Source organism: Sphaerodactylus townsendi, linkage group LG04, assembly GCF_021028975.2.
Source record: "Sphaerodactylus townsendi isolate TG3544 linkage group LG04, MPM_Stown_v2.3, whole genome shotgun sequence".
NCBI classification, from domain to species: domain Eukaryota; kingdom Metazoa; phylum Chordata; class Lepidosauria; order Squamata; family Sphaerodactylidae; genus Sphaerodactylus; species Sphaerodactylus townsendi.
The window spans coordinates 5,459,807-5,472,660 of NC_059428.1; the positions used below are offsets into that span (position 1 = coordinate 5,459,807).

General features: G+C 47.5%; 1 protein-coding gene across 1 annotated transcript in view; it reads right to left on the reverse strand.

Annotated features, from left to right (window-relative positions):
• The window catches only part of WNT11 (Wnt family member 11), a 72,772-nt gene that overhangs the window by 15,754 nt on the left and 44,164 nt on the right, over positions 1–12,854 (reverse strand). Inside the window, 3 exon segments of the mRNA XM_048495084.1 lie at positions 2,812–3,089; positions 7,683–7,736; positions 7,739–7,920. Coding sequence (XP_048351041.1) covers positions 2,812–3,089; positions 7,683–7,736; positions 7,739–7,920 — 514 coding nt within the window.

Consider the following 12,854-nt stretch of genomic DNA (forward strand, 5'->3'; position numbering starts at 1 on the left):
GCAGAGGTGGGATCCAGCAGGTTCTCACAGGTTCCCGAGAGTAGATTACGAATTATTTGTGTGTGCCGAGATGGGGTTACTAATTGGTGATTTGGCCACGTGGTTTTTGCCTTAGTTACGCCCCTCCTCTCAGCAGTAGCGCGCAGAACTTGAAGAAGTCTAGCAGGAGATGCATCGGTCTATGCATGGCAGCCTGCATGCCTACGCGGTATCTGCATCTCGCTTCCCCCCCCCAAGGATTTCCGGTGCAGCTAAGCTGAGTCCTTGCCACAGCTCCCCGCCTAGGAATGTTCTCTGCCTAGGAATGCCTGGCCACGCCTGGTTACCATGCCCTCAGCCTAGCCCCATTGGTGCTACGCCACAGTTTGAATCCCACCACCATGGGAACCTGTTACTACAATTTTTGGATCCCACCACTGCTAAAGACTGACAATCTAACCTAGGGATCTCCAACATGGTGCCCACCAACACCTTACTTGGCCCCTGCCACGTATTTTTAGAAAGCGGATGGAACCTGGTGGGGTTTCAGACTGGCCACTGATTCAAAAAAACTTTGCTGTGGCAGCAGCTGCCACAAGAGCACAAAGATTTGCACGGTGTGAATGAAGGTAGGCTGAATGGATGCAAGAAAAATTCTTCCAAACAATATCTCAGTTTTAAAAGGCATCCTGTTAAAGCTGTCTGACTGAAATGCTGAAAAGTTACCAGCGTGGTGTAGCGGTTAAGAGCAGGTGGATTCCAATCTGGAGAACAGGGTTTGATTCCGCACTCCTCTGCCTGAGGGGCAGAGGCTTATCTGGTGAACGAGATGTGTTTCCGCACTCCTACGTTCCTGCTGGCTGACCTTGGGCTAGTCACAGTTCTCTCAGAACTCTCTCAGCCCCACCTGCCTCGCAAGGTGTCTGTTGTGGGGAGAGAAAGGGAAAGGAGCTTGTAAACCACTTTGAGTCTCCTTACAGGAGAGAAAGGTGGGGTATAAATCCAAACTCTTCTTCTTCTTCTTCTTACTATTACAGTTATATATGGTCTCATTCCTGGCCATTTTGTCTTGGCTCTGCCTCCTGTGGCAGCTATTTTGTGGTTGCGCTCAGCAACGTATGTCAGAATTCTAAAGGTGCCTGTAAAGATTTGGGACCCCTGTCCTAACCGTTATACCATCCCATACAAATTCTGTGAGTGCCGAGACCTGTGCATTTATCAGAGGCATTTGGGAATCTACAGAATAAAATCCAAACGCTGCATCTTTGGGCGCAAGATTATAGACAACACAGAAGATAGCTCAGGGAGGGAAAGAAATTTTGACATATCCATTTGTCCTTCAGCAAAAACAATAAGGAGCCAGGTCACTGCTTGAGAAGATCAGGCACAATTCTACCAGGCTCTCAAATCAACTGTTTCAGTTGTTGCAATACCGTTTTCTGCCCACCCACAGCAGTGGCGCTGAAGAGCAGTAAGAAACGGCCAGAGACTCTTTTCCCTTGTGAGCTTCCATTGCTGTTTAGAGAATACAGAGTCTCCCGTCAACATCCCCGGATTGAAATGCTGATGTTACAGAGTCCCTCGCCCCACTAGGAACACGGCGTGCAACCATGAAGGCATGCAGTTCTCCTGTACATTCCACGTTGGGCTGTGTGATGAAAAATAGTTAGCTGAACTATGTATTAGCTAGAAACATGTGATATTATGCAACTAGTATTATTAGGAAGCTGAAGCATGTGAACATGGAGTTTACAGACTTCATCTCAAAAGGGGGCGTGTCATGGAATGATGCTATTGCTACAGTAAAGGGAAGTCACATATGACTGTGAAAAGCATCTTTGCCTTTTGATCTCCCGGAAGGAGGACAGGAAACTATGCAGAGGTGCTAGGATGAAACTTCAAAGGCCTAAGTTACCTCATGGCCTGAACAGAGTTTTCCTGAGAAGGGGAAAACAAAGGTTTTAGAATTCCATCTTGAGACGTGGTCAGGGAAGCATCTCTGGGCCACGGGTTCCCGGAATGGAGACAAAGAACCAAAAGTAATGTAACCAGTTGAGCAATCTCTTACTGCATTTATGTTTTATTTCTTTGTTTTGAACTTTTACAATAAATCCTTGAACAATCAGCTGGTTTGGAGTCAATAGGAGGGAAAAGGACCCGAGACAGAGGTGGGATAAGAGTGGCTCTCCCAAGCTTAATCTCAGCCTCAGTCGTCATAGGCTGGAACTTCACAAAAAACATGCACAGAAGAGGACTTCCCAATGAATTGGCCCCTGTGGGTTATATCCGTGCATCTCTGTCTTGGCTATCTTGACGGCCCTCTGTTTACTTATGTGGTGCTGGTAGAAAGTACCACCAAGTCACTGCTGACTTCTGTCCCCCTAGGACAGTGGTTCACTGCCCCAAGGACAGTGTACCCCACAGAGCATTTGGGGGTAGGAAAAAAAGTTACGCAATGAGTTTGCTAACATGGGGGTACAATTTAAGGGAAATGGGTTGCCGAGGGGTACATGAATGAAAATGGCCTGGGAACCACTTCTATAGGGTTTTCAAGACAAGAGGCATTTGCAGGTGGTTTGCCATTCCCTGCTTTCATATGGGCTGAGAGAGAACTGTGACTGGTCCAAGGTCACCCAGCAGGCTTCATGTGCAGGAGTGGGGGGAATCAGCAGGCTTCATGTGCAGGAGTGGGGGAATCAAACCCGGTTCTCCAGATCAGAGTCTACCACTCCGAACGACTACACCGCCCTGGCTCATGGCTGCCTTTCCACTCTGGTCCACCCCGGATGGCGATTTTGCGTTTAACGAGAACAACCCTCTCGGATTGGTTACCTGTCTCCCTACTTCACTGTTGTGGAGATGCATCAGCTTATTTGCTTGTGATCCTGATTTTTTCATCTTCATGGGAGCATCTGAAAATTTGGACCCCATGACCAGACCATAGTTGAGGTTGTCTGCACATCCTCCCCAGCGATACCCAGGTCCAGGTGTCTCACCTGGGATGGGACCACAGGAGCAGCCAGGGAGGTCCCCAGTGGTGCAGGCTCGGGCGACGGTGTGGCTGATGGCGGCGGCAGAGAGGGCGTACACAAAAGCTGACTCTCGGGTGCCTGGAAGACAGAAGGGTACATCGGGCGGGGCGTCAGCAACATCCCAGGAGCTCAGAAACGATTTCGTGAATGACACTAGGAAATTATGACCGATTAACCAATGCGGCTCTGGCGCATGGTGGGACCGGAAGCGCTTCGGGGCAAGAAATCTTGTCCTGACGTGTCTCATAATTGCGGCGCACTGAAAGAGGAAGCGTGTCGGCACAAAACATATTGTCCTGACGTGTTTCCTCTCTGCAGTGTGCCCAGAGCGGAGGCAAGTCAGGGCAAGATTTCTTGTCCTGATATGGTTCTTTTTGCCCTGCGCACACTTCCCGCTTTCAGTGAGGAAATGGGAGAAATCATTCAAGTTTAGAACCCTTTTGAATGCGTCGTGTAGCAAATGCACACAGACGATGATTTTGAATCTTCACAACGACCCTGCAAAGTAGGCCAGAGCAGCCCCTTTTGTTGCCCTGCGCATTGGCTATATATTTGACCACCTGCCAACCCCCTCCCTCCCAAGGTTTGACCACTGGGGGTTGATACCAGACGTCTCTTATTATTAATCACTTACTGACAGTCACTGCTGCTATAGTTTTATAGTTTAAAGGTTTTGTATTATTTTAACTGGGGCTATTCGGTTTGTTTTATTGTGTTGTTGTTTGTTGTTGTACACCGCCCTGAGCCCTCCGGGGGTAGGGCGGTTTATCAAATCGAACAAACAAACAAACAAACAAACAAACAAACAAACAAACAGATTGGATTGTCCCGCTTTGGAATTTGAGATGGGATTTCAGCCAGGTATTTTCTGATTTGTGCCTCATTCTAGGCTACGCTGGCTGGAATCTTATTTCTTGTTGTCAGAGGGGGAGTATTTGTTTCAGGTATGGAACTGATGATGGTTTTATAGTTGTTGGCATTTTCCACCTGAGCAGGGTTCAGCAATGACGTTCCCGGTGTTCTCAGCTGTCTGTGGCATGCCAACGATCAAATATTCACTATACAAAAAGGTTCGCAGTACAAATTACAACCACCAGAGCAAATATAACCTGAACTGTGTGTACTGGCACATATAAACAATACATTGCAATGCACCTGTGCATATAGTTAATATACCTTCATTGCAATATTGGCAAATTACAAACATACGAACAACAGTAATTCATTGTGCATGTAGAAACAATGGTCGCTTCTGCACAGGAAACACAAACTGGTTAAATGAAGCCGGGTTGCCTGTCTCTCTGTTCGCATTGGGGGTGCAGGGGCCATTCGAGATTGCTGGGATGTTTCACACAGGGAATGCTTCATTTCCCTGTGAAATGCACATCTGAGAATCCCCCCACCCAAGAACCTCCATCCGAAGATCCCCTCACCCGAGAATCCCCAACACACACTTATGGCACAAAATGGTGGCCACTTAGAGAATTCACCAAAATGGTGGATGGAAGGGGAGGGAAAAGAACGCTTCCTGCTTGCCATAGTTTGCACAGGCAAACAGGAAGTAGGCGAAACCCAGATTAAAGGGGAAACGTTGCTAATTTATCAACTTTCATTGATCCCGGGTTCAGCAAAATAAAACGGGTTGGAAGTGTTTAGGGGGCGAGTTCTATAAGAACTTCTCCCCTATAACGCTTTTATCATATCCCTTAAGCCATTATGTTTCGCCTGTGAGGAATCACCCAGTGACTTACAAAATTACATAGGTCAGGTAAAGGCAGGTAAAGTAGGTCTTACATAGGTCAGGTAAAGGCAGGTAAAGTAGAAGAAGTAGAAAACAGGTAAAGTCAAAGAAGGTCTAATTAACTTAAGAAAACCAGTGACACAAAGGACAATGCTTCAGACAATTATATCTAAAGATGACGACACGTAGTTGCGTGAATATACATTGTGGGCAAGAAGAAGAAAAGTCTGCCTTCAGGAGACGTCAACAGAAAGCTCTCCAAATCCGTTTTCGCTCTTTCTGTCCTTCTTCCAGAGTGTTCCCAAGTGCATGTCATTGCTAAGATTTGGGTTGCTATGTTTATAGACGCACAAACTATAATTAGTTACCAGGTCTAAATTTCATACAATGGCGGTATTGTTAGTAACCTAGCTTATCCCTAACTTCTTGACTCAAAAAGAGGCATGGTATTCAATTCACCCCAGTGTTCTGAAATAATCATAAAGAATCATTAGATCACATATATCAATAGGTTACTTAACAATACTGGCATTGTATGAAGTTTAGATATATGGGAACTAATTATAGTTAGTATGTCTATAAACACAGCAACTCAAAGCAGAACCCTATGGTATGCTTGTGGGAAATCTGCAGAGCTTTCCATTGAATTCTTCTGAAAGCAGACTTTTCTTCTCGACCTCATTGTATATTCACGCAACTATGCACTTCAGGTATAATTTTCTGTAGTATTGTCATTGGGGCAATCGGTTTTCTTCGGTTAACATGACTTTCTTCTACCTATGGCCGTTTGTAATTTGCTGTTATTGCAGTGAAGGTATATTAACTGTATGCATAGGTGCACTGCAATGTATTGTTTATACGTGCCAGTACCCAACCGCGCATGCTGTAGTTCCTCGGGTTGTTGTAATGAACGAATATTGCCAAAAATATCCAAGGGCAAAATCAGATATCCCGTAGTACGGGGTAGGGAACCTTTAACACTCAAAGAGCCATTTGGACCCGTTTTCCATGGGAAAAGAAAACACTTGGAGCGGCAAATAATTTTTGACATTTAAAATAAAGATAACACTGTATATATTAGGGGTTTTTTAACCTTTTACTCCGCTCATTCTGAGAAGCGCATGGATGCGTCCGCCCTGCTGCCTGCAGGGCGGGCAAGGATGGGGCCAGTGGCTCGGCTCGTGGAGCCGCAGTGCAAAGGCAGAAGAGCCGCATGCGGCTCTCGAGCCGCAGGTTCCCTACCCCTGCCATAGTAGAATCAAATACCACCAGAAGTCAAGTGCCAGTACTGGCCCAGAAGGTGGCCCGTTTTGGAACATTTGGTCCGTGTTTGGGAGGGAGGGAGCAAATTCACTGCTCCTCTGTCTACCATGCAGATCGGGAAGGGCTAATTTACACAATTTGAAAGGCGTGGCTTATGCAAAAAAGATGTCATGGGTTTTTGGGAAGAGGCCCCGCCTTCTTTTTCGGAGGAAGAAAATGTTGTCAAGTTGCAATTCCACGAAGTTTTCAAGGCAGCAGAGGGACAGAGGTGATTTGCTATGGCCTGCTTTTGTGTAGCAACTGAGGCCTCGTTGGTGATCCCCTTCCAAGTTTAGGCTGACCAGACGTCCCGCTTTTGGCGGGACCGTCCCGCCTTTAAACAATTTGTCCCGCGTCCCGCGGGTTCCTCAAATTGTCCCGATTTTTGGGAGGCTGCCACACTGCCTTCTGGGGCGGAAGGCAGTGCAGAATCGCTGGCAGAGGGCCAAGATTAGCTTGCCGCTGGCCCGCGCCGCCAGGTGGTGGCAAACGCCCTAGACAGCGCCCGCTGCTGTACGCTTCCCCGTCCCGGATTACAAAGGTGACCATCTGGTCACCTTATCCAAGTACTAGCCACGGCCACCCCTGCTTATCTTTGGGGTCAGAGTAGCCTGGGTCATCTAGGTCAGGCATATCTTTCTTAGTGGTCTCCCATCTTAACAAGTCAAACCCTGCTCAGCTTCCAAGATCTGATAAGATCAAGCTACTCTGGGCTATCTGCATATGTAAGTGCCCTCATGCTGTTCATGACTTGTGAAGACCCCTGCCCCCATGGGGTCTTCAAGGCACAGAATTCAGTGGTGGTTTGTCATGCTTGCCTCTGCAGAGCAACCCTAGGCTTCCCATCCTAGACCTTACCAGGGCTTCTCACCATACTAGAACCAGGGGGCATCCATTGAAAATGCTGGGGGGGAAGAATTAGGACTAATCAAAGGAAACACTTTCAATGAACGCAGGGTTTGGTGTTTGAATATGCTGCCCCAGGAGGGGGTGACTACTACCAACCTGGACATAGCTTTAAAGGGGCTTGGACAGATTGGATGGAGGAGAAGTGGTCTCTGGCTCCCCCAATCTCTCATCCCTATCTGAGATTGCAAGGCAGTCTGGTAGGTGCTCTGGGAGCAGCAGCCTATAGTTGCTTCTAAATTCCTCCTGTAATGGGAGCTCCTAAAGGCACCTGGTGGGCCACCGCGTAGCAGAGAGTTGATAGATCAGGTAACTGTGCTTCCTCTGAGCCTGAATTGCTCATCACACTGCATGGGCCAATTGGCCATGCTGACAGAGGCTGATGGGAATTGTAGTTCCTGAACATCTGGAGAGCCGCAGGTTCCCTACCCCTGGACTAGATGGACTCTGGTCTGATCCAGCTGGCTTGTTCTTATGTTCTTATGCTGACCCTGCTTAGCTTTTGAGATCCGATGATATCAGGCTAGTCTAAGTCTAAGCCCACCCAGGTAAGGGCAGACAGATTCAGAGGTGGTTTGTCATTGCCTGCCTCTGCAGAGCAACCCCGGACTTCCCATCCAAGTACTAACCACGGATGACCCCTCTTAGCTTCCAAGAGCCGGTGAGGTTGGGCTGCTGGAGCCAAGCAGGTGAATGTGAGCCTTCTTTTTTTGTTTTTTTACCTCTCTCTAAATCCAGCAGGTAGTTTGGGGCCAGCTCGATGGAGGAGCACCCAACTGCATGTCGGAGAGAAGGTCTTGTACGCCTTTGATCACCTCTCCCTCCCATGGCCTGGATGGGACGCGCATCAACTCCAGGTTGCTCCGGCAAAGCTGCACTTGGGAGACCACCAGCCCTTCCAGCTGCTTACAGTGTTGCGTCTGATTCAAGGCCAGGACTGAGGGAGTCTTGAACAAGGCTCTGGGGAGACAAGGAGAGGCCCCCAACAAGGTTAGCAGCCATGGCAAGTTTTTGCATTTTTTACCGAGACTCTTTCCACACCCCGGGATTAGACTGCTTCGAGGCAGCTCCCAGATATATAAATACAATCGGCACTTGCAGAGATCTTACAAATCACAAGGATGTAAAACGCAGCGGCCTAAAGACCAAAATAAAACAACAGTGTTTGTGTCACCAGGTTTGCTTCACGCTCCTTCGCTTGAGCAACAGAATCTAAACTGTTGAACCGCGTTCATTTCCTCCTCCTCCACATGAAGCCTTCTTGGTGACCTTGAGCCAGGCACAGTTCTCTCAGGACTCTCTCAGCCCCACCTACCTCACAAGGTGTCGATGGAGGGGAGAGGAAGGAGTTTGAAGCCACCTTGCGACTCCTTAAAGCTTAGGTGTCACATCGGCTTCTCCTGAATATCCCCGCTGTGCATGATGCTGGCAAGGAATGATGGGAACTGTAGTCCATAACATCTGGAGGGCCGCGAATTTGACACCTGTGCCTTAAAGGTTGAGAAAAAAGTGGGGTATAAAAACCATCTCTCTCTCTCTCCTGAAGGACAACTGATTTCCGGATAGCAGAGATTTGTTCCCTTAGAGAAAATGACAGGTTGGAAGGGTGCAGTCTATGGCTCTGCACTGTGCTGACGCCCTTCTTCTCCAACCACTCTATGATCCATTCCCCTACGCTCCAGAAACCCCCCAACCTGGAACTGGCAAACCTTAACCCAAGGTGGTAAACAGCTCCAGGCAGAGGTGGGATCCAGCAGGTTCTCACAGGTTCCCGAGAGTAGGTTACTAATTATTTGTGTGTGCCGAGAGGGGGTTACTAATTGGTGACTTTGCCACGTGGTTTTTGCCTTAGTTACGCCCCTCCTCTCAGCAGTAGTGTGCAGAACTTGAAGCAGTCTAGCAGGAGGTGCACCGTGCAAGGGTGGCAGCTCATGCCTATGCATTCGCTTCCCGGCCCCAGGGATCATGCAGAGCGGCTGCGCCCTGCTACAGCCCCGCCCAGGAATGCCCCCCCCCTGCAATGTTCTCCTCGCCACTAGCCGTGTCTCTAATCTAGCTCCTATGCATTGGTGCTACGCCATGTGCTCTTGAATCCCACCACCATGGGAACCTGTTACTAAAATGTTTGGATCCCACCACTGGCTCCAGGTAAAAAATGCACAGCGAAACACAACATCTCAGGTGTGTTATTCCACAACAGGCAAACTGACCTCAGGGCAAAACTGCTGCTAGCAAGCAGCCCCTTCCAGGATCACACAGTATCCTCATTGTGGATCAGGTTCCCTGCCCACTCACTCTAATTCAATTGCTGCACGCCCTTCTTCTCAAGATTTTTGAAACATCTCTCCGGAGCAGCTGTAAAAAGTCCCACTTTTGCTCGTAAAAAAATCTTTTAGAACTAACAGCTGGAGAATGACCCCCTGTGAACAGACAGCAGGCCCGGGGCTTCAAAGCGATCGAACCCCATGAAAAATGTCCTCTCCCTCGCACGCTTCCCATATCATCCTGGGACCCTCTTCGGGCACCAGGTGAATATTTACAGGCCTTTAACGGACATGTTTTTATGACTGTGATTTATCCCTGGCCAGAAGCTAAAGGGTGCCGGGCGACTTGAAGTTAAAAACTAGGATTAGAAACGGGACATGGGCAGACCCTTTGATCAGGACAAACCTTCTCCGATTCTGCCTCAGAGGACTTCGAGCTTGTTTAACTCTGAAGTGAGAGAGAAGACTGAATGGTTTCTCCAATCGCTCCCCACCCCATGTCCTAGTTAACTGTTGATCTAAATTCTAAAATGTGTATGTGGTTGAAAAGAGTAGTAGTAGTAGTAGTAGTAGTAGTAGTAGTAGTAGTAGTAGTAGTAGTAGTAGTAGTTTGGATTTATACTCCCTCCACCTTTTTCTCCTCTAAGGAGTCTCAAAGTGGCTTAGAACAGCAGTTCTCAACCTGGGGGTCGCAACCCCTTTGGGGGTCGAACGGCCCTTTCACAGGGGTCGCCTAAGACTCTCTGCTTCAGTGTTCTCCATCTGTAAAATGGATAAATGTTAGAGTTGGGGGTCCCCACAGCATGAGGAACTATATTAAAGGGTCACAGCATTAGGAAGGTTGAGAACCACTGGCTTAGAAACTCTCTTTCCCTTCCTCTCCCCACAACAGACACCTTGTGAGGTAGGTGTGGCTGAGAGATTTCTGGGTGAACTTTGACTAGCCCAAGGTCACCCCAGCAGGCTTCATGTGCAGGAGCAAGGAAATAAATCTTACATCAGCTAAATATATTGCAACCTTATAAGTTATCTCAGAAGATGCATCATTTAATAAATAATTCACTACATAGGCCGAAGGCAGATTAGTTTTGGCTTTACGGGTTGGGGTTATATAGTGACAGAGTCACAACTGATCTCTATACAACACAAATCAGTTCTCCAGCAGAAAACGGCTGTTTTGGAGGGCGTTATATTCCACTGAGGTCTCTCCACTCCCCGGCCCCCACCTTCCCCAAACTCCAATTGTAGGACACTGCTTGGGATTCAAAAGGTCCTCGGTTCAATTCCAGGCATCTCCGACTAATAGGACCAGGCGTTAAGTGGTTTGAAAGGCCTCATCTTGAGACCATGGAGAGCGGATGTCCATCTGAGTGGACAATGCTGGCCTTGATAGTCCACTGATCTGATTCAGATGCATGTGTACCTGCATGACCTATCCCCAATTCTGCAGTGTTGAAAACGAGGAAGCATGGATTAGATCCATACCTAAATGGAAACTCCCAGAGAACTCTCTCTGGGCTTCTTGAGAGTAGAATATTATTTATTTATTCATTCATTCATTCATTCATTCATTCATTCATTCATTCATTCATTCATTCATTCATTCATTCATTCATTCATTCATTCATTCATTCATTATTGCATTTATAAACTGCCCCATCCCCTAAGGGCTCTGGGCGGTGAACAACAAATATTACAAAACAATATAACAATAACAATAAAATTAAGATATCAACATCATTAAAATATATAAAATTACAGCGTTCTATGAGTCATTTGGCATCCAACGTTAAAACTATCAGTAAAAACCCCTCCCAGAGAGTGGGACGGTTTAGATGTCACAAACTCCCAAGATGTTAAAGGGAGGGACAGGAGGGGCGCACACCATCAGCGGCTGGCCTCCCCAACGTTATCATAACGTTATTCCATTGCTGACCCTGAATGAAGCCAGGATCCTGTGAACCATCATTTTACCACTGTTTACCATCATTTTACAGTGTTTAGTGGGATTTACTCCTGAGTAAGCGCACCTGAAATTGCAGCCTCTGAGCTAGCCTATCAAGCTAAACTTCCCCTCCCCAGTCGTCAGGAGAGCTGGTTTTTATTCTGTTCCATCTGTTAAGTAATAAATAAATGATGGCGACTCTTTACCCCTGCCAGGGATAATATAAACAAGCGTCAAACCGCATTTATACTGGCAGAGCAAAGCTTTCAAATAACGTTAGGGATGCTGTCAGAAAAATCTAGTCCTGATTGCACGGGACGTTGCATCCATGCATAGCCGGTGGGGACCAGCGTGAACCTTGATCTGGGTCAGGTGGAATTAATCTGCTTGGAAATTGGAATAAGGTGTGGAGTGGAAAGAATGGATCTGGTTCCAGAAAACAGCCGCAAGCTGCATTCGCATCGACAGCCAGACCACACGATTCCAGCGGTCACATGGCTCAGACATCGTGGGACAATCTCGCTTCAAGTGTCAGGAGTGAAACCGTATGCTCCCTGGCCTCAACCGTGTTAGGTCTCGCAACCTTAAGCTAATAAACAGACTCTGAAGTATTGATCAGTAGCGTTTATTGTGTTGGCATCGAAGCATCACACTTGGCAAAGCCGGTTCTGATGAAGCTTCACAGCCCCCTTTATCCCCCTTGAGAACCCATTTTCCCAAGAGTTTGTGAAAAACACTCTTTGCAGCTAAGGCGCCCCAAGGTTGGAAGCAGATAGAAAGAAAAACCCACCTGGCTTCCTGCCCTGAGATAACAGATGTAACACAGTTCCCACGGGACAGGAGTATCAGGGGGAGCCTAGTTGTTTACAAGCGTGTGAAGCCATAAAGTAAAGACCAAGGAAGGAATGCAGAGATGGCAGTGGATACATATAGCAGGCTGGTTACATATATCTTTCTAGTAGTAGCAATTTGTTATTTTAAGCAGTTACATGGTTCTGGGAATGTATCTCGATCGCCTAAATAGCATCCCCCTGACAAACCGGGATCGGAATGGGAGAGATACACTTCCAACTAATAGGCACACAAGACTCACTTTGAGAGTCCCACACACCCATTGGCTGGGTGTGTGTGTGTGTGTTCGTCGTCGCAACATTCTAAACCTTAGTGGATTATGTATAAGGACGGGGCAGTCACAGAAAGCAAATCCTAAGGGTTGCAGGCACTGTCTTCGCTCCAGTGGGGAAAAATAGAGTGGGCCAAGGAGACTGATGTCACAGTGTCGTTTCCAGTTCTAGCCAGAAGTGATGCTGTGACACTCTAGGAATTCCTGATCTCCATGGTAAAACCTATAAAGATATGGAGAATTCCTAGTGCATCCCAACATCACTTTCAATTATAACTGGAGATGATTTTGAGGTATCACTTCCCACCCTCAGATTTTGCTCCCGCTGGAGTGAAGAACTCCAGCAGGGCTTGAAGGTTAGGGGTGGGTGTATGTGGCTAAATAAAAAAAAATTACTAAAAAAAAAAAAGAGCAGGTGCACTCTGATCTGGAGGAACCGGGTTTGATTCCCAGCTCTGCCGTCTGAGCTGTGGAGGCTTATCTGGGGAATTCAGATTAGCCTGGGCACTCCCACACACGCCAGCTGGGTGACCTTGGGCTAGTCACAGCTCTTCTGAGCTCT